Source organism: Zingiber officinale, chromosome 5A (assembly GCF_018446385.1).
Source record: "Zingiber officinale cultivar Zhangliang chromosome 5A, Zo_v1.1, whole genome shotgun sequence".
Taxonomy (NCBI): Eukaryota; Viridiplantae; Streptophyta; class Magnoliopsida; order Zingiberales; family Zingiberaceae; genus Zingiber; species Zingiber officinale.
In genome coordinates, this window is record NC_055994.1 from 117657400 (window position 1) to 117684818 (window position 27419).

The 27419-nt window shown below is 34.2% G+C and overlaps 1 protein-coding gene across 5 annotated transcripts in view; it reads right to left on the reverse strand.

Annotated features, from left to right (window-relative positions):
* Positions 1–2366: 2366 nt before the first annotated feature.
* The window catches only part of LOC121981473 (6-phosphofructo-2-kinase/fructose-2,6-bisphosphatase-like), a 56286-nt gene continuing 31233 nt past the window's right edge, over positions 2367–27419 (reverse strand). For 4 of the 5 annotated variants that reach the window (XM_042534004.1, XM_042534003.1, XM_042534007.1 and 1 more), the window contains 8 exons: positions 27143–27240; positions 9726–9801; positions 8653–8715; positions 8463–8554; positions 3085–3153; positions 2919–2982; positions 2779–2844; positions 2367–2638 (listed from right to left, as the gene is read on the reverse strand). In XM_042534004.1, coding sequence (XP_042389938.1) covers positions 2561–2638; positions 2779–2844; positions 2919–2982; positions 3085–3153; positions 8463–8554; positions 8653–8715; positions 9726–9801; positions 27143–27240 — 606 coding nt within the window. In that variant the 3' untranslated portion in view covers positions 2367–2560. Of the gene's footprint in view, positions 2639–2778; positions 2845–2918; positions 2983–3084; positions 3154–8462; positions 8555–8652; positions 8716–9725; positions 9802–27142; positions 27241–27419 lie in introns of those variants that run through there. The other variant, XR_006111820.1, reaches the window with a different exon arrangement.

Genomic DNA, 27419 nt, shown 5'->3' on the forward strand with positions numbered 1-27419 from the left:
ATTGTTTCCGTTCGGAAGCAGGAGCGTTCCCACAGATGGCGCCAAATTGATCCTGTCCGAATCGCTGAACCAACGGACGCTGGGCACGTGACGCTCTCCTAGTCGATGACGTGGACCTCCGTCTAGTCGTATGAACCTCCGGCGAACCTGCACAGAAGTCGGGCCGGGAAGGGGTTCCTGGCGGCGACCCTTCGACGCTCAAGTCAGGTAAGCAGGTAGTGGAAAAAGTAGCTCCAAAGGTCTTGAACGCGTCCCTCCGGCGAAGTATGAGACTCTTTATATAGAGTGGTGAAGGAGCTCCTGCACGTCCACCGAGGCACATACGTATCCGCAGCCCACACCTCGGTATGTGTCTGTCAGAAAGCTTACCTGACGCCATACTGCTACAGTCCAAGCACGTCTTCGATGGGACAGGAGAACACCTAGCTGTCAGACTAGGAGTATGACCTAGCCCTAGGGCTTGACAGCTGTCATAAGATATTCTTGTCTTTCTCTACCTGCCACAGGCCGGTGGGTCCGTCCAGCAGGCTGGACGGGGAGTGCTATCCGGACGACCCTCATCTTACGCGCCGGCCGGACAACACGTCCGACCTGCCGTTGGTATCGATACGCTGGGGAGATTTCGGTAGGGTGCTAGGCAAGGACTGTTAGCGCTATGTTACTTTATATCTTCGGGCAAGCATGACTTCCGCTCGGCCCCTCATTATTATTCGTTCAAGCGCCAGTATCACGACTCCTATCCGGCTGGCTGGGAGGTCGACCCAACCTTCTCCGGTCAACCGCCCGGTCCACCTGGCCTTTTGATTTCCACGTGGCGTCGACCCTTCAGAACGGGGGCCCCCTATTCTATTCGCCGGATCATAAATCATAAAGGACATTTTTTTCCTAGCATAGTAGTCCAGTCCTTTGCATAAGAAAGATTAGAGATCCAATGAAATATTTTACACCTATTAAAAATTAACTATGAGATCAATTAGACCAAAATGATCCTTTGAATATTTTATTAGTCTATTAATTTTTTGGTTCTAAATCCAAAGCATAAAAGGTGTATCTTTTTTTATTTATCACCAAAAGAGAACCCTTGATCAAGTATTCTACTCAATTTGATCCTAAATGCACTCTAAATCCACCTAAATTGCTAAAAATTCTCACTTGCTTACCTACCAAATCTGATCGTCTATCCATTACTCAAACCTCATCAAACGCCCCATCCAGATATTATTGTATCTTTTTAATCCCACTAAAAAAAAATAAACCATTTCATTTATCTGCAACCCAAAGGGCAGTCCTAAAATTTCATATTGCGAAAAGGCATACCTAACTTTCATTGTTCATAAAAAGCACATCATATTCCAATTTTACCCCAGTCAAGGATTTTTTTTTCCTTCCCTCGCTTTTTCAATTTTTCTTTCCTCTCTCTTTTTTAATGCATACACCAATCTCTCTTTTCTTCTCTCTTAAATTAAATTAAATTAAATTTCAATTTAAACCTACCCTAAATTTATTTATTTTTAATTTATTTTTAAAACTTTAATTAAAAGTAAACGTATAAAAAAAGGCTAATAAAAAAAATATTTGTTTAATATCTAATTATAAAAGAATGAAATAAAATTGATAACTAAAACCAATTTTATAATAAAAATAATAAAATAATAAAATACAAAATTACTTTGGTGCTAGTTTTTAAAAACTAGCCCCTAAGCTTAAACTGCTATAGTGTTGATATCACTAACATTGTTGTGATGCTAATTTTAAAAATAGCACCATATCTGGTGCTAGTGTTTAAAAAACAACACCACAACACCACAACTTAAACACCAAGTATTAATTTTTTAAAAACAATGACATTTAGACTCCAGAGGACTATAGAAATTCATAGGAGCTGATTTCTAGGTCTATTCATTAATGAATTTAGGGGATTTAAATTTTTAAGAAGTTAATGGAAGAGAATAGTGCAGTGGTCAAAACTCATTAATAGACTCGAAAAGGCTAGCACATAGGATGAAGGATGTTACTACAAAAAGAAAAGATGGGTATCTAGAATCTGGATATTCTTAGGCGGATATCCAGATCTCCAACACCAAATAACTTCACATCGACTAAGCAAAGTGCAAGCACATAGAGTACCTTTGTGTCGGTCTTTAAATTCCTGCAGGGACTAAGGTTCCACCGTTCCAGTTATGAAATTTCAAAAAAGGTGAACAGCAACATGATTGACGCATCAAATTTTAGACTACCTGGCAACTAACAGAATGTTTGGGAAGGTTTAAGGTTTTGCACAAGTAGTTATTAAGCTCAATGTTCTTTTAAGCTGTGCCACCTGCTAGAAAGTATGAACAAAATATACAAGGTTTTTGTACCTTATGGAGCAGAAAATACACATAAGATTAACAGAAAAGAATAGCTCTGATAAGTCTCTTCACAGTTGATAAATGCCATTACAAAAAATGGAGCGGCTTGTTTCCGAGCTAATTTTCAATTTGTTACAAAAGTTATGACAGTAAAATAGTCTTGTCAGCTACATGAAATAGTGTCATGCTTACGCCATCCTGGAACTAAATTAATCCATCAACTTGTATCTTTTCTCTTGAACACCAGTGACACCCATTTGGATCTCAATTATTGTGTGAAGTGGTACCTACATGGGTACAAATAAACCCAGTCAGGGGACTCAACTGTTTTACCAAGGCTAAGACACTAAATTTTTTGGTACCAAAAACTTGTTAGAAAGCTTCAATGGAAACATATTTTCGAGTTTCAATTAACATGTTGACTTACCTCAATGTGAGGAATTTCTTGCAATGGTCTATCAGCAAAATATGCATACAGTGCTCTCAATACAGCCTAAAGGATTACCAATAACTCTATAATTATGACCAGGTGAAAGAACCATTAACATAATTATTCAAACAAAGTACCTGGTGAGATATGATGACAACTGGGGCACGTTGTCGTTCAAGCTCAATAAGGACAGGTTCCAATCTAAAAATCAGAAACATAAACAATAGTTATGGAAGCATTATAATTGAATTTATAATGAAAAGCACAAAACATAAGCAATTAAATCACATAGCTAAAAGAAACCTTTGGATGACATCCAAGTATGATTCTCCACGAGGGTAACGATATCTAAGCTTGTCCTTCTTACGTGATCTGAAATGTTAACATGAATAAGAACTTTTTTAGGAAAAAGAAATCGAAGAAATACCTCAAGGATAGAAAAGAAAATAATCACTCTAGAACAGTTATCCTTGGCAACTAAACTGCCTTTGAAGATATTATAGAATAAATAAAGATTTTTTTTCCCATTCAAACAATTTCCCCAGTGACGTGAACCCATGAGAAAAAAGTTAAATAGGCAGAATAAAACTACATCACAAATGGAATTTGACTCAATGTCAAAGAACAAATATATTGCTGACTGAATTAATTTTGATTTCTAATGTCGAACTCTATTTTTGAGCTCTCAATCAAAAAAATAATTTTCTCTGCACCTAATTCTTACCATCAAAGGAAGAGTGCATAAGCCTCCTAAATCAAGAGTTGAGAGTTAACCTATGCAACTGCAAGCATTCTCATGGAAAAATCTTTTGGGTAGTTTGTTTCAGGAATAAGTGCTATGATGTAATACTATATGGAAGAGCAAAACTTTCATTTTTTAGGATATGTTGAAGAAAATGAAACTCTCACATTTTCTTTAGCTCGCCTGGAGAGATTCCTATCTATTCACTTCATCCAAGTAACACAAGGTAAAAAAATGTTCATATTGGTGCAATCATTGCCATGGCCAACCATATGGCTTTGATGTGTTTGGTAAAGGTGCAAAGTTATGCATGCAGGTGCAAGTTACTTTGACATTTGCATTGTAGGTGCAATGGATAAAGTCCAAGTGAGTTGAGATTGACAAAACAATTAGCAAAAAGAAAAAAATCCTATAAACGTTAGCAGATAGATGAAAACCAAATGGATTGAGGTTGGTTGGACATTTGGCAAAGGAGAAGTCCACTTGGCAGATGAGGAAGATCTGAGGTGAGGCATCTTGGTAGATGAGAAGTCTCAATAGATTTCAGTCCACCAATTATGTGTCGAAGGTAAAAACTCAAGGCATGTGAGTTATAACAGACTATGAGCAACCAACTTGATCAAGAAACAAATGTTACTGGCTTGAAATCAATGACTTAGTCGATGGTCACAGATCTACTAATATTATTAGTTAACCAAGAATTCAACTAAAGGCAGAAAGCTAGCAAACAGAAACATTCTATTTTGGGTTGAGTTAACTAAATGGAAATTCTATTGACTATTGGTTCATTAGTTAACTAGGTAGTCCATCAGAGATATAATTCTTGCAAATAAAAAGGTTTTATTCCAAGATGAGCCGACTCAACCTCATATCAGTCAACTATTGACTAGTTAGTTGACTGACCAATCGATTAAGGTTTTATTCCAAGCAAACAAAATGTTTCTGTTTATAATAGAGTTGATTGGACAGTAAATGAAGCTAAGTTAATTAAGACTAGTTAGTCAACTTAGTTAATTTTAAATTTGAAATATTATACTGTTGACTAGGAACTCCGCACGAACCAGTCATGGCCAATTCCAAGTCCGGATAAAGGAGGAGGGTTGCGTTAAGTTATCAGCCAGCGTTAAACTATTCAATGAATGGATCCATTAAACTATTATACTAATCCTAGGTTGTTCCCAGAAGGAACGCGTTGCAAGATCCGACTGTAACATCTCGATAAGGACCGCTACATCTCCAGAACCAGGGTGTAGTGCTAAATATGTAAGAGTTTGTGTTGTAGAATCCAACTGTAACGTATCAACAACAACCACTATATCTCTATGAGAACTTGGGTGTAGTGTTAAATAGATAAGAGTTCTCACACCATTGGTTGGATAAAAATAAATATGATAGGAAAACTAATAATCTAAGATTTGGAACATGGAATATAGGAACCCTCACTAGTAAATCAATGGAGGTAGTAGATACGATGATTAGAAGAATAATTAGTATTTTGTATGTACAAGAGATAAAATGGATAGGCAAGACGACAAAACTGATAGAGAACTTGGGTTTGAAGTTATGGTACACAGGAAAGAGTAAAGCAAGAAATAGAGTGGGTATTGCTATAGATAGTTTGTTAAAGGATGAAGTTGTAAGAGTAGTTGGAAAAGGGGATAGAATTATAATCCTTAAGATAATAGTGACGAAAAAAAACTATGAACATAATTAGCGTATATGCATCACAAGTAGGATTAGATGAAGCTACCAAATCAATGTTTTAGGACGACTTAGATGAAATATTACAAAACGTTCCATCAAATGAAATGATTTTAATAGAAGGTGATCTAAATGGGCATGTCGGAGTGAAAAATGAGAAATATGAGAGGGTACATGAGGGTAATGGGTTTGGAGCAAAAAATGAGGAAGTGAAAACTATATTAGATTTTGCGATAGCATATGACCTTATATTAGCTAATACATTTTTTAAGAAAAGAGAAGAACACTTAGTCACGTTCAAAAGTGAGAATAATAAATCACAAATTGACTTTCTTATGGTTAGAAAGAAGGATAGAAAGATTTAAAAAGATTATAAGGTGATCCCGAGAGAAATCTTAACCACCCAACATATATTAGTAATGTTGGATATACGCAAGGATAGTATCAATAGAAAGAAAATATATACGACTCATATAATTAAGTGGTGGAAGTTAAAAGATGGGAAGCAAAATATATTTACGAAGAAGGTAGGAGAACAAGCGTTAGGGAAATATATGGTGACTATAATACGATATCGAATAAGATGATATCAAAATTGAAAATAGTAGCTAAGAGTGTACTCGATGAGTCAAAGGACATGCACCTTAAGTAAAGAATCTTGGTGGTAGAATGAGATAATACAAGAGAAGGTGAAGGAAAAACGAATAGCTTATAAGAAATTATATATTTGTAAGAAAGAGGAAAACTTAAAAAAATATACAATAGCCAAGAAACAAGTTAAGAGAGTAGTGAATGAAGCGAAGAATGAAATCGACTAAAAACAAGTAGAGTCCACTCAAAAATCCATTAGCAAACTAAAGACTATAGCAATCATGAAACCAAGCAAAGTCAACTCAGATATCCCTTGGCAAACCAAAGACTATAGCAATCATGAAATCGGCCTGCTGGAAATACAATTAGTTGAGTAATTAAAAGAAAAAACATAAAAGTTATTGACAATTTGAAAGCTATAAAAGGACCTAGGGGAGTTTGCAAGGGTTGGTGTTTTATGCTTATCTTTTAATCTCTTAAGCTCTCTCTTTTTGTATTCATAGTCTTAGTCTTCCAAGCTTTTACTTGTTCTTAATCTTGTAAGAAGGTTTATGTGAGAGGTTTCTTCACCTCCAAAAGGACCCAAGAAGGAGAAAGCTAATGGGAATTGGAGAGTGACTCACTGAAGAGTCACAACTAGAGCAGGAATGAGGGTTCCGAAGCACAACCAATTGTGCTAGTGTTTATATTCATGTATTTCCGTTGCATTAATTGTGAACATGCTAAAGCTTTAGCAAGAGTTAAGAAATGCTTTTACAAGTCTAGTAATGATAGGATCCAATATTTATTCACCAAAGTCGAGAGAGATTCTTAATGTGGAAACATTGAATGGAAGTATTTTTAAAATCGAATTTGACATCACACTAATAATGAAAAATGGTTTAGAGGCTCCTAGGGACAGTGATGGAAAGATCAAAGATCGGATGCAATTACAGAGAGAAGCATATGGGGAACTAAAAAGTTCAACATCATTTACTTTGTATTCGTCCCACTCATGAAATAAATCAAATTGGAGCCTACTTTTGTGCCATGGAACTTTGGGAGAAGCAATTACATGAAGGGATTGGAGGTCAAGTTTGCCAAACGCTTGTAATCACAAATCATTACCTTCAAAGTGCAAGAAAGAGAAACCGTGGCCAAGCTTTATAGGATTATGAGGCAATCTTCTCTTTTCAAATTCATAAGATTGTTCTATTATTCCCAATTATGTATAAGAGCAATTGATCATTAGATATCTTGCAAGAGTTTTTTCCATCAAGAGGGGAAGTTATAAGTTTGAATGAGCAGCATGCCTTCCACACGCTCCATGAATCTCATTTTTGTCCCTCTCCTTGGATGCTTCTAAACAGATTTCCTATTATTCACTTCCTCTTTTTGTGGGTTTCCCATTACGATGAGAACATCACCTTTCTTTAAGTCTGATGGTTTGTTATGCCCTGAATTAGCTCCATGAGGCCTGTGGCCTCCTAATCTTCACAAGGTAGTTGTTCTTTCTCCTTGAAGTCTTCCAATTACCTCCATCACAAGTTCTTTCTCCTAATCATTTTCTTCCTTGCCTTTACCAAATATACCATTATGTACTTAAATGCATCATCATTTACTCTTGCATTTAACTTTTGAAATATTGACTAGTGGATTTAAAGGAATTAGTTATTTCTCTCTCTTCCAACTTATTTTTCTCTAGAAGTCAACGTTAGACTTTTACCTTCTTCTTACATCCACTCAGCATAGCGCAGAATGTCAAAATTTTGTTATTTGTTAGCATTTCTTATATTTCTCTTAAATTAGATGTTGGGATTCTAATATTATTTTTTATCCTCTGCATTTTGGCTATATATCTCCTTGATTTCAAGATCTAAAGGTAGGTTAGTTATTATTGGAACTAATTGCTCTTCCAATATCTCTTAAAGGAGGTGCCAAAACTTATATTTATTTTGACACATTCTTATTCTCTCTAAGAAAATCTGGTACTTCTCATTCTCTCATTTAATATTTTTCTCCACTTTTATCTCCACATAATGAAATCCTAGTTTATTTGCTTTTCTAATCTTCAATTATATCCTTTATCTTTGCATACGGACATATACTTATTAGACAACCAATAAATGCTTCAAATAGGCGATGTGAAATTATTATGATAAATATGCATATTAAACGATGAAAAAGAAGATCAAAAAAGACTTCTTAGCAATGATAAGATAGGATACAATTCATTTAAAAATCGATGATATAGAGAGGGTTAAAACTTAATGGTATAAGAGGACCCACATAACCGACCCCACTTAGTGGGATAATACTTGGTTGTTGTATTCTTTATCTTTGCAAACTTCCTAATCCAGTACTTCAAGTTCAGGGGAATTTAAGAAGATTATATTATTTTATAGAATAAATCAAGTTACTAATTTCAAATCAGAGAACAGGCCATCAAAACTTCATAAATGTTGCATATGTTTTGCAAGATAGGTATGATCAATATCTAATTTTTCTATTTTGTATAATAAAATAGAAACCGATGACAGTTATACTTTAGCATTAATATTTTAACTGTTTGGTTAATTCTGGGGCATTATATGATTCTTTCTTATTGAATAAGATTCTTCCATTCCCATTAACTGAGTAAAATAATATGTTACATATTGTTGCATACTCATATTCCTCAGGCATGTTTTTCTTTATTTCTTCATATGTCATTCCATCGCATACTCCAGCATTTATCTCTTCAAGAGCACGCCATTGTATCTATAGGTAATAAGGGCATTATAAACTAGAGAAGTGCAGCTGATAAGCATGAGTGTTCATTTCATTGTCAAATTGAAATCATAGACAACAGACCATACCTTTGGGAATCCAACAATTGGACTTGCAGTTAAAATCGTTCTTTGGAGTGTACTAGTCCATATCTGAGATGATTAAATAAAAAGGTAAAGTTTTAATGAGATACAACAGCATAGTCAGATATGCACATGACAGTTTCAGGCTGAGTGATAAATTCTTACCTGGTATTAAAAACTGAAATACAAATTAATATTGCTAATCAAAACAAAATGTTTGATATTTTAAGAAATTTCTTATAACATGAAGTGTTGCTCAGAGACATGATAAGTAACATGAAGAGATCCTAAAAATACAAACCTAAGGAGAATAAAATACTTTAGTAGATGATTAGTTTCATATAACAATCACATAAGTTAAAATTAATAAGGTCATACTCTGATGCTTAATGCTCACTTATTAAAAATGGTCATTGATGTGGCAGCCAAGAATATCCTAGTTTACTGGATCATAACCAGTGTTTATATTTTGTGATTAAGAAGGAAAAAAACTAAAGTACCTAAAAATTTGTTCTCCAACTATTAGATAATATATTAATTGTTTTTTTCCTTAACCCAGCAATCAATTTGAAGGACAGTATCATGCTCAAGGACTACACAATTTTACAACTTAAACGATAAAAATAGTAAGGTGATATTTTGAACATTTTATTAACATCACTTCAATTTTGGATCATAGTTATGTATGAATAGTTAAGTCATCAGGTAACTAGTTGTTAGAAAGTTTCAGGCTGTTAAAAAAATAAATACTTAGTAAAATGTACATCAAGAAAAAGAATGGTGCCAACTCCTGGTCCAATATTGTTATACAAGTTAAAATGAAAATATAGGTGCCAGAATCACATTGGCAAGATAACAAAATATGCAACTTATATCACCTGAATAAACATCATCCAAGTGCTACAATGGATAATCATACTAACCTCAGTTAAAGAAATACTCACATATAGAAGATTAGGAAAGTAGAAACAAATTAAAATATAAGACAAACATCTGCAAGAAACAAACACAAAGGTTTGCAGGGAACAAGCATGATTTTTAATGCTAAAAGAAATCAACCAAAGGAAATGGATCCTTACCGAAGCTGTCCTCTCAGATTTCAGTTTTTTCTCAACAAATTCTGCAAGCTTCTTCGAATAAAGTTCCCCAGCTTCACTGCATCAAAATTTTTTATGCACATATACCACTAAAGTCTGGTCTAAGAGGTATAAATTGTTGTCTTAAAATTATCCGGAATGATGCAGGCAGATGGATTAAAAAGAAGACTCAATGTATGGTTCAGAAGCTCTTATCATCAAGCTATTTTGTTAAACTATTAAGGTAGTATGACCATAGTAATAGTAAAAGTTAATAGAATAGTATAATAAACAAAGTCCATTTTTCTAAAACTGGTGATCAAAGAAGAGTAATAGATTTCTCAATTGTACAAGTTCTGACAAAACAAACACTTGATATTGTATGCTGATTTTTTTAGTGGGGATTAATAAGAGAAAAAGGGAGTTAATTGTAGATAATTACCTTGCATTGGATTGCATTTAGGGATAAATTGATTGATTCAAGTCTGAACTAGAATGTTTACAAGCTGATTTTATAGAAATCAGGTTTGAATCGGAATTGGATCAGGTCAAACTGAATCACATAGGTTTAGTTGACTTGATCAATTTCAGGTTAGGATTTGGGGGATGTTAAAAACCATTCTCTCTTCTTCACTTGCACAGTGCAATATCACCCCTCCCACCCTCAACCGTCCTGGTGTGTTTCCCTCCTCATGCTCACCCTTACCTCGTGCAAAAGCCCCTTGGCCATTGTCATTTGCAACTGTATTTGTCAACGTCCATCACATACAACCCTTCCTGTGACATTCTTCACACTCACAAAATTTACCACTATGATCCACTACTTTGTGAACTCATGGTTCTGTGGTCAGCAGGCTCCTTTACTATTGGCCAACAATGCAACCCCTCCCTTTATAGAGCCAACAACTTTCTTGCTCTCGCCATTCGCTAAATATACCATGATTAAAGGCCCTCTCCCTCTTCAACTATGTTGATGTTGCTACTGCTCTTTTCAATCTCCTTAGTCATTGTGTCACTGCCCTCTCACTCTCCACTCATTGTCGCTGCCTCCCATTCTGCTTGTTGTCACAACTGCAATGCTTGATAACAACAGCTATAAATCCCTTAGCACACTACAGTGACATTGTGTGTTGTATTTTCTCCTTCACTTGCAGCATCCATTTCATGGATGAATGTAGCATTCTTTAGAGTTTAAGTTCTTATGTAATGGTTCATTCATGTTACAAATGATTGGTTGTCATTGTTTTATGTATAGATCAAATGCATAGTGGCCATTGGGGTGCCAAGTGAACAACACTTACCCCCATTTATTTGTAGTGGATAATCTCTATAATGATTGGGGTCCATAGATCATGATTGCTATTTTGACATTCATAGTTCATAAAGAATTTTTAGCAATCAAACTAAGCAGTTGAATTCATGGTTTAAAATCTCGTGCTGTACCGGGTGACACAAGCAAAACATATCATTCCACCCACCGACCAACACACCCGTGAGGCCCCGCAGTTGCGCAAAGGCCTCGCGCAAGACCACGGCAGCCTCGCGAAGTTGAGTTTTTTTTTTCAATTATTTTTTTTATACTGTTACTTTTTTTAAAAAAAAATTTAATAGTTAATTCTTTCTCTCAAAATTTTTCACTTTCTTTCTCATATTTTAATATTTTTTATTTCTTTCCTCCTTAAATCTGGGAAAAAAATCTTTTTAATTTTTTTCTTATTCCTTTTCTCCTTAAATATATAGAAAAAAATTTCCTCCTTAAACTCATTAAAATAAATTCAATTCAATTTAATTTAAACCTACTTAATCATAATTAGTATGTCTAGACTTTAGTTAATCCTAAATTAATGTTTACTCAATCTTATTTTTTTAAATATTAATTTAATCTAATAATAAGTATTTACAATAATCAAATATTATAATAATATTTTTTAATTAATATATTTTATATTTAAAAATGTACCGAAATCGTGTCAGCATAGCATGATACGATACTAAAACTATATCATTCCGATCATAAATCAACCATAACTCCAATACGGTTCAAAATTTTAAACCATGGTTGAATCTAACATAAGGAGTGAGAATAGAGGTCTTGTTGTTGTTTGTATGTTGATTGGATTGAGTTTGGTGCTTAGGTATATAAACAAGGTTAATGATGTAGAGATAGACAGTTTATTTTTGACAAATTTGAGTAAATGGCTGAATGTTTTCCTCTTGAGGATCCTTTCCATTAAATAGAAATTGTTGTACAAACTTTGTGCGTAAGAAGATATATGCAGTTAATATACTAATTACAGATAATTTATTTTAGGTAATAATATATACACAGCTAATAACATAATTATGGTAAAATAAATTCTATAATTGGTAGTCCATAATCTTTGTATTGATATCCCCCTCAAATTGATGTTGAGTGATCAGCATCAATTTGTCAATAAGAAAATGATGGTTGTGTTGGGAGAGAGCCTTAGTAAACACATCAACAATTTGGAGTTCAGTGGTGATATGTGGAAGAGTGATGACGTGGGCATTATATGCTTCACGAATAGACTGACAATCCTCTTCAATGTGCTTAGTGCACTCGTGAAAGCAATTTGAATAGCACTAGTATTATTCGCATGGACTAGAGTAGAGGCTCAATTTGGGGAAACCCAAGCTCACCCAATAGTCCCCAAAGCCAAACTATTTCAGAACAAGCAGAGGACATAACATGATACTCCAACTATGTGGAAGACTTAGACACCCGATCTTGATTCTTACTTTTCCAAGCAATGAGAGAGGTACCATGAAACATGCACCAACTTGTAACTAAACGTCGAGTATCAGAACAACCGACCCAATCAGCATCACCATATGCAATCAAACGAATAGGAGAACCCATAGAAAAGAAAAGACCACGGGCAGAAGTGCCTTGCAAATAGCAAACAATGATTCAAACAAATGGACAAATGGAGGTGCTTAGGCATCTGTATAAATTCACTAACTTGTTGAACAATAAAGGAAATATCAGGCCGAGTAATAGTTAAATAATTCAAACTCCCCACTAGTTGTCTATATAAAGAGGGATCATAGAGAAAATCACCCTCATCAGAGCAATATTTAACATTCACTTCTAAAGGGGCATCAACACAACGACACTTGCCAAAGTGACTATCTCCTAGAGGTATTTATGCTAATATAAGAAAATTCCAACTAAGGTAGAATGCACCTCAAGGCCAGAAAACACTCCTGAAGCTGAGAAATCAAGGCAGAGTCAATCCTATAATAACAATACCATTAACATATACTAGAAGCAAGACGATTCCATTAGCAGTTTTGCAAAGAAACAAAGAGGAATCATATTAACTTTGGACAAAGGAGAAGCTAATAAGCATAGAGCGGAACTTATCAAACCAAGCACGTGGAGCTTGCTTCAAACCATAAAGTGAACGTTTCAGCTTGCAAACATCAAGAGGGTGTAGAAAATAACCCTGATTGTGGAGTCATATAAATCTCTTTCTTAAGATCTCCGTGCAAAAAAACACTTTTAACATCCATTTGTCGTAATGACCAACCCTTGAAAGCAACAATAGCTATAACAAATCTCACTACCGTCATCTTGGCTACAGGAGCAAATGTCTCCTCATAATTTACTTCATACACCTGTCGATTTCCAAGTACCACCAACCTTCCTTTATATCTGTCAAGTGAGCCGTCAGATAATGGAATGTACCTATTTACAACCAATGGGCTTAACATCAGTAGGACAAGTAACAATATCCCAAGTGTGATTCTCCTGAAGAGCTTGAAGTTTTTCTTGCATAGCTTTTACCTAACATGCATGTTTAGTTGCCTAAGAATAAGAGGTAAGAGTTGTAGTATTACCTAAAGTGGCAGAGAAACCATACCTATCAGGAAGATGAAGGATGCGAGAGGATTTCCGAAGAGTCACCAGAGTGATCAAGTTCGGGAATGATTTGTGAGGAGGGGGATTGTCGTTGTTGATAGACAATTCTAGATTTGCATTGCTCAATTGGTGGAGAGATATCATCAAAGATAGGAAGAAGAACATTTTCAGAAGGAGAAAAATGTTGCCGAAAATAGTACTCATGTTTAAAGAAAATCACATATATGGAAATACGCAAACGATTAGCAATAATATCATAACACAAACCCCTTTTGAGCATTGTTGTAACTCATAAAAGCACATGGTACGGAATGAGTTGCATGCTTGTGACGCTCATGAGAAGGCAAGTGAACAAAGTAAACACATCTAAATGTGTGTAGCATGTGATAATTAGGATACATATCGAAAAGACGATAGTAAGGAGAATCATAATTCAATTGTTGAAAAGGTAGATAATTAATCAAATAAACAACAGTGGACAAAGGTTTCATCCAAAATTGCGAACCATATCCAACAAGTGATGGTGTTTAAATTCAGCCATCCCATTTTGCTAGGGAGTAAAGGACATAATCGTTGACATATAATATCTTTCTATTGCAAAAGGGCTTGAAAGTCACTTGATAGATATACACCACCATTATCAGACCTAAAAACTTGATACAAGTGGAGAATTGCATCTCAATATAAGTTAGAAATTTTGAAAAACAATGACCACCTCGTCTTTACTGCATAAAAAATATATCCACGTAAAACGACTATAGTCGTCAATGAATGCCACATAATATTTCTACTGTGCACGGGGAATGACAGGAGTAATGCCCCAAACATCACTATGTATTATCTCAAAGCATGTATTAGCACGACCACCATAGTAGGAAAAGGTAAAACTTTACTTTTCTCCAATTTACAAGGAGAGCAAGCAAGAGGCAATAGATGATTAGAAGACTGATCGTTGTTACTAAGGAAACCATGTTTCATTAAATTAGATGAAAACACATTATTTGGATGGCCCAATCGTTTATGTCAAACATCAGCCTTATTTGCAGCAACAATAGAAGAGAAGGATAAATTTCTAGAAATAGTAAATTGCAATGGAAATAATCTACCCACTTTAGGCTCTCTCACGATAACCTTCCCCGATACCTGATCTTGTACAATACAAACACCACGAGAGAAATGTACACCACAATTGTTATCCACCATCTGGCCAATAGAAATTAAACTTGTAGACAACCTAGGAGACAAATACATAACGAAAAGAAGATCTTATTTCACCAATGGCTATAATTAGAGGATTCCTGCCATTAGCAATCTGTATATTTTGTGTACGAGTATACTATCGTAGATTATTCAACAAATTGGGTGACCCAGTCATATAATTAGATGCTCCAGAGTCAACGAACCATGGAGAAGTAGTCTTACCTTGGCCCTTAAGTATAAGAGTGGAAAAAGCTATGAGAATCCTTTGGACCATTTCAAGAGTAAGAACAGATTGATTGATGCTAATGGTTGTGGATGTAGGACCAATAATATTAAGGTCTGGAACAACAACTTGAAAAGCTTGGGCTCGCGGATTTTCTGGACATGTAGAGCACTCCTTGGTAATGTGTCCATGTTGCTTACAATAATTGCAGAATTTCTTATCACAGTTGCGAGCAATACACCCAAACTCCTTACAACTATAGCAATGCATTTGACCATTTCCACGATTCCTCCCTTCAGCAACATAAGCAACATTGATAACAATAGATTTCTCTTGTAATGCACTTGTGTAGCCCATCTATGTTCGTCACACAACAATTCACCAAGACATACATCCAAAGAAGGAACCGAATTTCTATTATGCAATCCAGCCCGAGCAACTTCAAAATCTAGTCTCAATTTCATCAAAAAATGACCACGCCTACTAAGGACTCTTTTGGTACCTTTGAATATATAATCCTAGAATATTCACTCCAAAGATTAAGAAATAAAGAATAATATTGCTCAATAGAGAGATCACTTTGACTGAAGTTACTAATCTCAAGCTCTAGTTGAAATCGTCTTGCAGTATTATCTTGATGGTATATTCTCTTCAAATAATATCACATCTCCTTAGCTATACCAAAGGGCATAAATTGTTCACTATATGGGCTTCAATAGATCTTAAAAGCCAAGAGATAATTTGAGCATCTTTTGTTGCCCATTGGCTAAGTTCCTTAGCATCTTCAGGAGCCATAGAAGACCCATCAATGTGACTCCAAAGTTTTTTCCATTTTAAAAACATTTTGAACTGAAATTCTCATGCTGCATAATTCTTTCTTGTAAATTTGATAGTAAAGATCTCTATAGGTATTATTCTAAAAAAATTCTCCCTAGTCATTCGAAAAAAAATTTGAACAAGATATCTCAATGCAATACTCTCAATCACAAGTTGATTGACCACAAAAATACGAGAAAGTTGTTAATAAGAAATTAATCGACACAAAAAAAACAAGACAATCAAGAAAACTTTGAAAGACAGAAGCAAAACTGATAGAAATCCAAAGATTCAGCTATGGATTTGAGAGGTAAGCTCTGATATCATAATAAATTTGCGTAAATGACTAAATACCTTCCTCCTGAGGATCCTTTCCATTAAATAAGAATTGTTGTACAAACTTTTTGATTAAGAAAATATATACAATTAATATACTAATTATAGATGATATATTTTAGGTAATAATATATACTAATAGCATAATTATGGTAATAAATTCCTTAATTGTTAGTCCATAGTTTTGATGCCCATATTTAAGGTTGATGATATATTGTGGATCCTATGAGTTACCAATATCATTAAAATAAGTGGTTGAGATTGTAGTGGACATTAGAGATAACATCACAATGGTATAGCAGATTAATATAGATTGTTGACTGTGGGCCCTTATCTAAAGATTATAGAATCATAATAGTGTTGATGTTGATCTCAAGATAGTTGTTTGGATCTTTTGTATAAATAATGAGGTAAAACTGTGAGGTCATTGATAAGATCTCAGATTATAGTCAGATTAGGTGTTCAACTAGGAAATTGTATCGGAAATTGAGATGGAAATTGTCTTCATTGATAAGTATGGATGGTATGATAACATCAAGAATTGAGCTAGCTTGTGGTTGTATACTTGTCTGCTAACAGTGAAAGGAAATGTGAATGGTTGTACAACCATATTGGTTTGGGGTTGGTCTGAATACCAGATCTTTATAGTGCCATTTTACCTTTTTGTTCTCTCTGTTTGGCTTGATTTGTTGCCTTTGTATTCTTATGTCTTCCTTGATCATTACATTGTTGACTTTTAATAATTTACATATAGGTAGAATCTTATGACATATGATCTTGCAACTATACAATAGTAACATACATGTGATATATATCATGCTAAAAGTTGTTTAGCTCAATGCAATTTTGGTACTTTTTTTTAATATAAATATATTAATTAAAAAATATTTTTATTAATATTTGATTGTTATAAATGCTTATTATTGAGTTATATTTGAGGTGTTGAATGTTGAGTTCAAGTTTTCATATTATCTAATGAAATGTTTGATGCTTATTGAATTAAAATAAATTGAGTGTTAGTTAAAGTCTAACCATCCTTTAAGAGGGACTTTTTTTGTTTTTCTCGTGGAGGGATGTAGGAAAAAAAATTAACTATCATGAAAGAGGATTTTTCCCTCTTAATTTATCCCTGTGGACGATTGAAAAATGGGAAAAAATTAGCTTTAACTATGTTAAAGGTCTGGCATTATTGGTTGATAGAGAATCAAAGTGGATTTACTAATAAATCATGAAATGTTATGGTTCTTGCATATAATAATTTTAATATATAATAACATAAGGGAAGATGGATGGATCCATCCTATTTCTCATATAAACAACTTAGACACAGTCCCTTTCCAAAATAAATCAATAGACCAAGCACAATACTTAGATTTATTAGATTTGTTGCTAAAATATCGGTATTAAAATCAAAACTTCCAGCAAATGGCCAGTGGCCTAGGTAAATGAAAGGGATTTGAATTAACTATCTAGAAAAATTAAAAATAAATAAATAAATAAACAAAGGATGCAACAAGGTTGTGGCTTCCTCCGTGACCTCATGGAGGAATGAGTTGGTACTGGTCCGTAAGTGGAATGGAAAATTTTGCCAGTGTCGATCGGCACAATACATTATCTTATACCATGAATGGATGATAACTTTGCTATAGATATTTTAGTCATAATAATGAGTATGATGTGGTAGACATAATAGTGCACCACTCAATCGTAAAATGAGTGCGGGGGTAGCATCATCGGATACGACCAACCACATTCATGTATTAAATATTAGAGTTTAATAGTTATGTAACATTTATAAATGATAATTGCAATGAATACTTTAGCAAATGAAAAGCTCTTAGAGCATTGTCTATTTTAGTATAATGTCTCTTGTAGAAAGATTGTGCTACAATTAGTGTAAAGCACACACATGGTACATGTGTTGATGTTTCTATACGCGTAAAAAAGTATGTTTTTTATAAACACACAGCGGAAGTATAATAATTTCCTAAATTATTACAACATGCATCACACACATTCACAAGAACATACATATTAGACATAAATGTAGAATAAAATTTCGTTTAGAAATTAGACGCGACGGCTAATGTGTAACAGAAACGGCATCAACTAGCAAATCTCGTGAGATTTGCCTCTATCGACATTCACACTGAGATACCTTTAAGACGACTTCGCAAAGCCACAAGTCGGGTCGTTTCGGTACTAGCCGAAAGAAGGAGACGACATGATACGAGAGAAGAACCCATGACCCACCCGATTTGTGCCTAGCGGCTAGTGCAACCCAACAACACAAATTGGGGCAGCAACTCAAATTGTTGTCCAGCGGCTGGAGCTGTTGTCTGGCGCTGTGAGTCCAGTGGCAAGGGGTTGTCCAGCAACTGGGGTCAGTGGCAGGGTGGCTCGGCTCAACAACTGAAGTGGCCGGCGATGGGTGAGAGGCAGCAGCACAAAAGGGGGCAGCCCCTTTAGATGGTCCCACAAAAGAGGGAGAGGGAGGAAGAGAGAAAAACCTAAAAGCCAAATCTCTTATTATTATTCTCTTCTCCACGAAGATGTATTTATACATCTTCATCCGGATTTGATAAACAAGATCAAACCCGTATCCAATAAACCATCCCTATCCATTAGCAATAGGTTTGGTTCAAAACCAACTTGGTTTAAAACCAAATCAATTTTGGTTCATTACTAATCAAATCAATTTTGATTCATAATTAAACCAAAATAGATCCAACTTGCCTACAAGAGGCGTGGCCCTCTAATGCTTCCAACCCATCAAGTATCTTCCATATTTACCCTTCGTCTGGTTTTAGCCGACTTAATCTCTCTCAATTTGAGAATTCTCTTTCTTAAACTTATTTTACGTCTTTCAGATATTCTCGTCGTGCATGTCACTCAATAGATTCATGGTTATATTGGTCGTTCATAATTAACCATTAATTATAAATCGATCATGAGTGACACCTAATAGTACATCATGATTTTCAATTGACCGAAAAATCACAATTGATCCTAGAACAAATTCTGAGCAACTACCGTTATCAGTGTGTCAGTTCCTTTTACGCATCTTATATCCACTTGGTTCAGGACATGATTGTGTCAATCTCCACTAGGCTAACTACATCACACTTAACCCAAATAATAGTTCCTTGTCCGGTTGATTCAAATTACTTAAACACGTGTCCAAGAAGACCATCCTCTTGACATATTCTGCTTTGGCCAAAGATTTACGAGTAATAATCCTGACAAAAGACCGTAGGCTATACATCTCCGTTATTAAAGGAGTGGTGAATCCTCTGTGTGCTATTTAAATATTTTCGAATATATTGACTTATACTCAATTATCCTAGACCTAAACCTCCTAAGAGATGTTTTGATAAGATATCAAAGTATAAACCTTCATAACCAAGATGACTTGAATACTTCAAATCTAAGGAAACTTGTACTTACCTGCAATGAGATTTTCATTGTCTCATAACATGTCACATCAGATGAACTAGTTACCCTTAACTAGCCTCCACATGTTAACTCTCAACATCCCAATATTTCCGGCCAACGAGAATCAGCTGGTTGATTAAACCAAGGAGTATAACTTGTGCTAGTCTCACAGAATTAACGATGTTCAGTCTCATCAATTAATCGACTGGGGAAGATTTTAATACGTGCATAATTACACATGATGAAATACCCACTAATTATGATCCAATCACAATTTCTCTCATGTTGTGCATTGTATTGTGAACTTCATTAATTGAGTTTAAGATCAAATCACATACATATGAAATGTACATTCAAATAGTAAATTTTATTTATCAAATAAATAATACAACATCTAACGCAATTGTATTAGGGCACTCTCAAATATAACATACTCTCATTTGGTCTAATGTCAATCGTCTTAGTATCTAATACTAGAGGACTTAACATACCTCTCAAACTTACTTTGTGGTAAAGATTTTGTGAGAATCTGCTAGGTTCCTTTTGGTGAGAATTTTCTCAATTTGTATTTTTTCCTACTTATGATCTCCTTGATCAAGTGATAGTGACGAAACACATGTTTAGATCATTGTTGAGATCTAGGTTCCTTGGCTGTGCAATGGCCCCATTACTATAGTAGTAAACTGATAATACTTCAACAATGCTTGGAATCACTCCAAGTTCAGTGATGAACTTCTTGATCCAAACCGCTTCCTTTGCTGATTCAAAATCCGTAATGTATTCCGTCTCAATGGTAAAATCAGCAACGGTTTCTTGTTTGAAACTTTTCCAACTTGTAGCACCTCCGTTTAAAGTGAATATGTATCCAGACTGAGACTTAGAATTATTCTTGTCTGTCTAGAAGCTAGGATCAGTGTATCCGCGTATGACCATATCACCATCTTTATATACCAAGAATAAATCCTTAGTTCTTCTAAAATACTTAAGAATTGCCTTAGCCACCATCCAATGATCCATTCCCGGATCTGATTGATATCAGCTCATGACACTTAGAGCGTATAATTTATCGGACGAAGTACATAATATAACACACATGATAAATCCTATAGCTGATGCATATGAGATCTGACTCATGCGCATCTTCTCATCTTGTGTGCTCGGGCACATAGGTTTCGAAAGGTGAATCATACCTCATGGAAATAAAACCTTTCTTGGATTTATCCATGCTAAACCATTTTAGCACTTTTTATATGTATATAGATGATAAAAGACTAAGCAACTGTTTTGACCTATATCTATAGAACTTAATCCTAAGGATATAGGCGATTTCTCCCATGCCTTTCATGGAGAATATTTTTGACAACCAAACTTTAACTGACTGTAAGCACATTGTTTCCTATGAATAATATGTCATTAACATATAACACTAGGAACACAACCACACTCCCACTAACCTTCATGTACACGCAAGGTTTATTTGGATTTTGTGAGAAATCAAACTCTTTGATTACCTCATCAAAATAGGCATTCCAACTCCTAGATGCTTGCTTGAGTCCATAAATGGACCGCTGAAGCTTGCATATTTTGTTATGGTCAACAGACATGAAACCTTTGTATCAGATATACATTCTCAAATAGAATTTCGTTAAGGAAAGATGTTTTCACATCCATTTGTCATATCTCATAATGATAATAACCTGCTATCGCCAAGACTATCTGAATAGATTTGCCTCACGAGATTTGCCTCAATTAGTAACCACGCCGAGATACATTTAAGACAACTTCGCAAAGCCACAAGTTACATCTTCGTTTCAGTACTAGCCGAAGGAAAGAGATGATGTAATACAAGAGAAGAACCCACTGCCCGATTTGTGCACAACAGCTAGTGAAACCGACGGTATAAATTGGGAGAGCAACTCAAGTTGTTGTCCGTCGGCAAGAGTTATTGTCCTGCTCTATGAGGCCGGCGGCAAGGGGTTGTCAAGTAGCAAGAGACGACAATAGGGTGATTGGCTGAAAGGCCCAGCGGCTAGGTTGGCCAACAGTGGGCTGAAGGCGGCGACACAAAAGGGGGCAACCTCTTTTGATGGTCGACGACACAAGAGAAGGAGAGGAAGAGAGAAAAACCTAAATGTAGTACCCAAAAAAAACGTAAGTATGATTAAATAAATCAGAGTTTTTATGTTATTTAGTTAATTTTTAATGTATCATAAAAATATTTACACTAAAGGGTCGGAATAATTAATACGTTAAGTAATAAATTAATGGACCCCGAGCCAATTTGTTAGCAAACTCATCTTACCTACCCTTTTAAATATATTCCTTTAAGCGAAAATTTTAGGTTTCCCTCATATTTGTGTTGCCGCCCTTTCTCCCCCTAACCCTTAGCAACCCTTGATGAAATTGAGGAAAAACGTTGCCGGATTACTTCACGTCGTTCTCCTACGTCTCGTTAAGTATCTTTTCACACGCAAATACTAGGGCAAGTTTTTCTAACATGTTTGTTTGCACTATATGGGTCGTAGTATGAATGTTTTGAAGTTGGTTACGATATTAAAAAATATATTTTTAAATTGTAGGAAGGTGACTTTTTGATATAGACCATGTTGCTTGTATTTTTCATGTAAGATTTCTTTCTTGAAAGAATTGTAAAGTCTAATATCAACAAGATTTTATTTTCCATTGGGTAAGGGTAACATAGATTAAATGGTTGGATTAAAACTAGATTAACTAGCTTAATTAATTATTGTTGATTATTAAGATATGGTCTAATTTATTAACGGCATAATCAATTAGAGGACATGTAAGTAATTAATGGTTAATTGGATTCATTTAATTAATAAATTTGTTAAATTAATTAGAGTACGTCGTTAGCGTTTTGATCGCAAGGAATTAATTATTAAATTAAGGGAACATTAGGTTTTGGGTTATTGTTAATACCTTAATTAGTTAATGGTGTGATACTTATTGATTCGTTAGGTGATTAATTAATAGATGAATCAATTAAAATGGAATTTTTCATGGGATGAGTAAACAGAATTATTAGTAATCTACTTATCTAATGAATAAGTAACAAGTCAGGAGCATTTAACCGATTGATTAATTAGTTAATTAATGACCTTATGGAATGAATAATTAATGAATTAATCCAACTACAAAGTGATTAAATTATTAAGTTGAATATGAATTAATTAATAAGTATTAATTAAATCATAGATCAATTAAGTGATTGATAGATCGTTGCTACAAACTCATTAAAAAGAATTTAGACGATTACTAAATTGACTGGCTAATTAATAATATTGATTAATTTATATTTACAGATTAGTTAAATTGGATTAATGGTTAATTAAATTCTGATTGCTTAGTTAATAAACTCATGGAATTATTTTGATTAATAATTTAGAATTAATTATGTTATTACAAAACTAAATTATTGATCAGGTGAGGTAATCCTTATAATTAATCAACCAAGTGATATGATTGATAATTGAATAATTAATTGATTAATTATAAGGGTATGAGGTGATTTGATTGATTTAATTACAAATTAATTAAATTTGTAGATGAAATTAATTGATAGGTCAAGTAAGTAATTCATTTGATTGACTAACGAAATAGTTATCAATCGGTTAGGAAAATGGCTACAAACTCATTTAAGGAAATGAAGGAAATTATTAGTTAGAAGGAAGAAAGGGGGGGGGGGGGGGGGGGGGGGGGGGGGTAAATTATTGATTTAATTTTTATTATTAGGATTATTCTGATACTTAGTCTTTGTACAATTAGGTAAGTGTTTGTTTTCAAATTATTATTCATGTACTTCAATATTTCCTATGCTTAATTTAAGAAGATTCTGAATCTGTCATGTGTTTCTTTAATGATACCATGCAATTGAATGAAGGATAGTGTGAGTTTTTGTAAAAATGTGACGGGTAGAGAAATCCGGCTTAAGAAGGGTCCGGTGAATCTTACCAAAACAAAAGAGGTTTGAGAATCCAACTAAACAAGGGTCCGGTGAACCTTACCAAAACAAAAAAGATTTGGGAATCTGATTTAAGAAGAGTCCCGTGAACATTGCCAATCTAATACTAGGATAAAAGTTTGACCAAACGAACAGAGGTTGAGAAAAAAGGAGCTACATTCAATGCTAAGAACTGACTTAATTATTTTTGACAATGAAAGATAATGTTTGATGTTATCATATTTTATGTCAACAAGGCTTAGATCTTAAATGTTTAAAGTATTTTCTTACTTTTATATATATATATATAAAAGCTTGTGAATGTATATTGATTTCTTACTATAAAATGTTAGAACTTGCTAGATCCATGTGGTGCAGGTAACCAAGGAAACAAAGAGACTTGATAGATGAGCTAGCTTATACCTGGAAATGCACACACTTGACGGCTGTATCCTTTTCTTTTCAGTTTATGTTATTCCTTGGTTTAGGGTTGGTTCACTAAAAGCAAAATCTCTTATTATCATTCTCTTCTCCCGTGAAGATGTATTTATACGTTTCCATCTGAGTTTGATAAGCAAGATCAAACCCGTACTCAATAAGTCATCCCTATCCAACAGCAATAGGTTTGGTTTAAAACCAAACCAATTTTGTTTCATTACTAAATCAAAACAATTTTGGTTCATAACTAAACCAAAATAGATCCAACTCGCCTACAAGAGGCATGACCCACTAATGCTTCCATCCCAACAAATATCTTCCATATTTGCCCTTCGTCTAGTCCTACAAGACTTAATTTCTCTTAATTTCAGAATCATATTCTAAAACTTATTTTACATCTTTCGGATATTCTCATAATGCGTGTAACCCAATGGGTGACCGGTTATGTTGGTCATTCATAATTAACCATTAATTATGAATTGATCATGAGTGGCACCTATTAGTACATCATAATCCCTAATTGACCAAAAATCATAGTTGATCGTAGAACAAATTTTGAACCCTTCAACAATTACAGTTATTAGTGTGTCTATTCTTTTCACGCATCTTATACTCACTTGGTTCAGGATATAGTTTGTGTCAGTCCCTACTAGGCTGACTACGTCCCACCTAGCCCAAGTAATAGTTCCTTTTCCAGTAGATTCAAATTACTCAAACACATATCCAAGAAGACCATCCTCACATGTTCTGCTTTGGCTACAAATTTACGAGTAATAATCCTAGCAAAAGGTCGTAGGGTATACGTCTCCTTTATTAAAGGAGTGGCGAATCATCTGTGGGTTATTCAAACATCTTCGGGTATATTAGCTTATACCCAATCATCCCAGATCTACACCTCCTAGGAGATGTCTTGCTAAGATAACAAAATATAAGTCTAGGAAATTTCATATTCATGAATGCTAACCATCCTACTCGCTCTAACATCCAAAAAAACGTATCATCCTTGAGTCCTAGAGCATTAAACATATGATCATTCATATATCTAGTATTAACAAACATTCGCTTAACAAGTGCTTCATATCTAGCTTTATGAAATTCATCGCGAAAGATAATGCCAAAGGGGATAGAGTCGTTACGCTTACCCGATTTGCCCTTCATATAAAAAGGTTAGGGCTTGAGGTGGAGAAGAACGGAGAAGGATGTAGTTTTTTAAGGATGAAAGGTTTTGAGGGGTGAAATGTAGAGAGGAGAAAAAGACATATTTTGAGAATGAGGGATTGGAGAGGAAAAAAACTAGGGTTTTGAGAGGGAAGGGTTGCAGTGAGGAAGAAAAGAAGAGAGATTCGATGCTCAGGGAGAAAACACGAATTTAAATACCTCAAATCTAAGAAAATTTGCACTCAAGTTGCAATGATATTTTCATCGACATATAAAGAACCACATGAAATCGCATAGCAGATCACATCCAATGAACTAGTTACCCATAACTAATATCCACATGTTAACTCTCAACACCCTAATGTTTCCAACTGGCGAGAATCGACTACTTGGATAAACCAATGAGTATAATATATGCTAGTCTCACATAATTGATGATGTTCAATCTCACTAATTCATCTACTAGAGAAAGTTTTAATACATACATAATTACACATGATGAGATACCCACTGTATTGTATTGTGGACTTCATTAACTAAGTTTAAGATCAAATCATATACATATAGAATGTATACTCAAATAGTGAATTTTATTTATCAAATAAATAATACAATATCAAAGATAATTGTCTTAGGACACTCTCAAATATAACAAGATGATCATTGTAGTTATAAACAACTTCTTATTATTTGTTTTAATCTTTGTAATGCATTGATGAACCTCTGTTCAAGGTTCAAAATCTCAAGTCATGTCGAAGATTCAATCCTTAACTGAATGATATTTTGATATTGTGTTGATATTTCGATGTACGATGTCAGTAATGATTAGAGTTGAAGAAGAAAGGAGATGTAACATAGGAAAGAAACATTGTGTATGTTCAACACGATTTTAAATATTGTACCATGCTGGGAGAAACAGTCAAAACATATCATTCCACTAAATTACTTAAACTTAAGACCACACGACATAGCCGATGTCTCCTTTTGTTTTATCTTCTTCCCTTTTTAACCTCTGATCTATATCATTGACACCATACATCAAAACATCGACACAATATTAGAATAGTACCTATCAATCAAAGACCGAAACTATGACACTTGAGATTTTGAACTTTTGTGCCAAGTGGTATCGAATTCTAGTGATTTATCAAAATGATACATTTTGACAATTTCACCTAACATAGTATGATATTTCAAATCATATCTCTATTGTTGTTGTTGTTGTTGAGCCTTATTGCTCCTTTTGCCTACTTTGGACATTTGTGTTTATTTCTCTATGTTACTTCCAATTTCACAATGAATATGAAGTTGGTTGTGCTAAATACTAATGATTATTGCTTCTCGAGATATTATTTTATTTGACATTATTTTAATAGGGTTGTAAATGATCCAAACGTACATGAGTAATCTTAGTGTTCAGCTCAGTAAGAACTTGTTTATGTTCGTTTAACATACAAGGTTAATTAAATGAAGAATCTTGAACACATTAAATTAAATAAACAAACTTGAACATATATGTATTTAGCTCCTTAATGTTCATAAACAACTATGAATTGTTTATAAACAATGTTCAAAAATAATGCATGTGAACAATCATTAAAAACTCTTATTAAATTTGCAAATAAACAAAAAAACTCTAATATAAATAAGCTTATACATCAAACTTATTAAGCAACCAAACAAGTTTAAAAATATAAAAGTTTCAATCAATCAAATAAGTTTGAATTAAAAACTTGATAACATTTCTAAACAAACTAAGCTTAAGCTTGTAGAAAAACAAACCAATCTTGGCTTAAAAACCAATTTCAATGGCTTGGTTCCTTTTAGGCTTAGAACATGAGTGCCAAGCTAAAGTATATTGTTTGATGGATCCACCACAAGTAGAGCATGACACTTGTAACTTGAGCAAAATTATCTTAAGATGAAATAATTTTGATTCCTATTACACAGTTGAAGATTGAGCTAACCTTAAAACTGCATCACCTCCGATTCTTCCTCTAACATTATCACGACTTTCACCATGTCGAGTAAGAAGAATAGGCCTAGGTGTGAGATGAGTGTTTACCTGCAATTTAAATCTAAATTAGAATAATACATGCCAAAGCTTTTTTAAAAATGTTTTTTCTACTCATGGTATATATGACTAACTATCCTAAGAAACATTAGTTTGGCTTTTAAATCAACATCAATTTTTAAGATCAAAGTTTAAAATCTCGAGCTGTGGGAATTTTGATCTTTTATTAG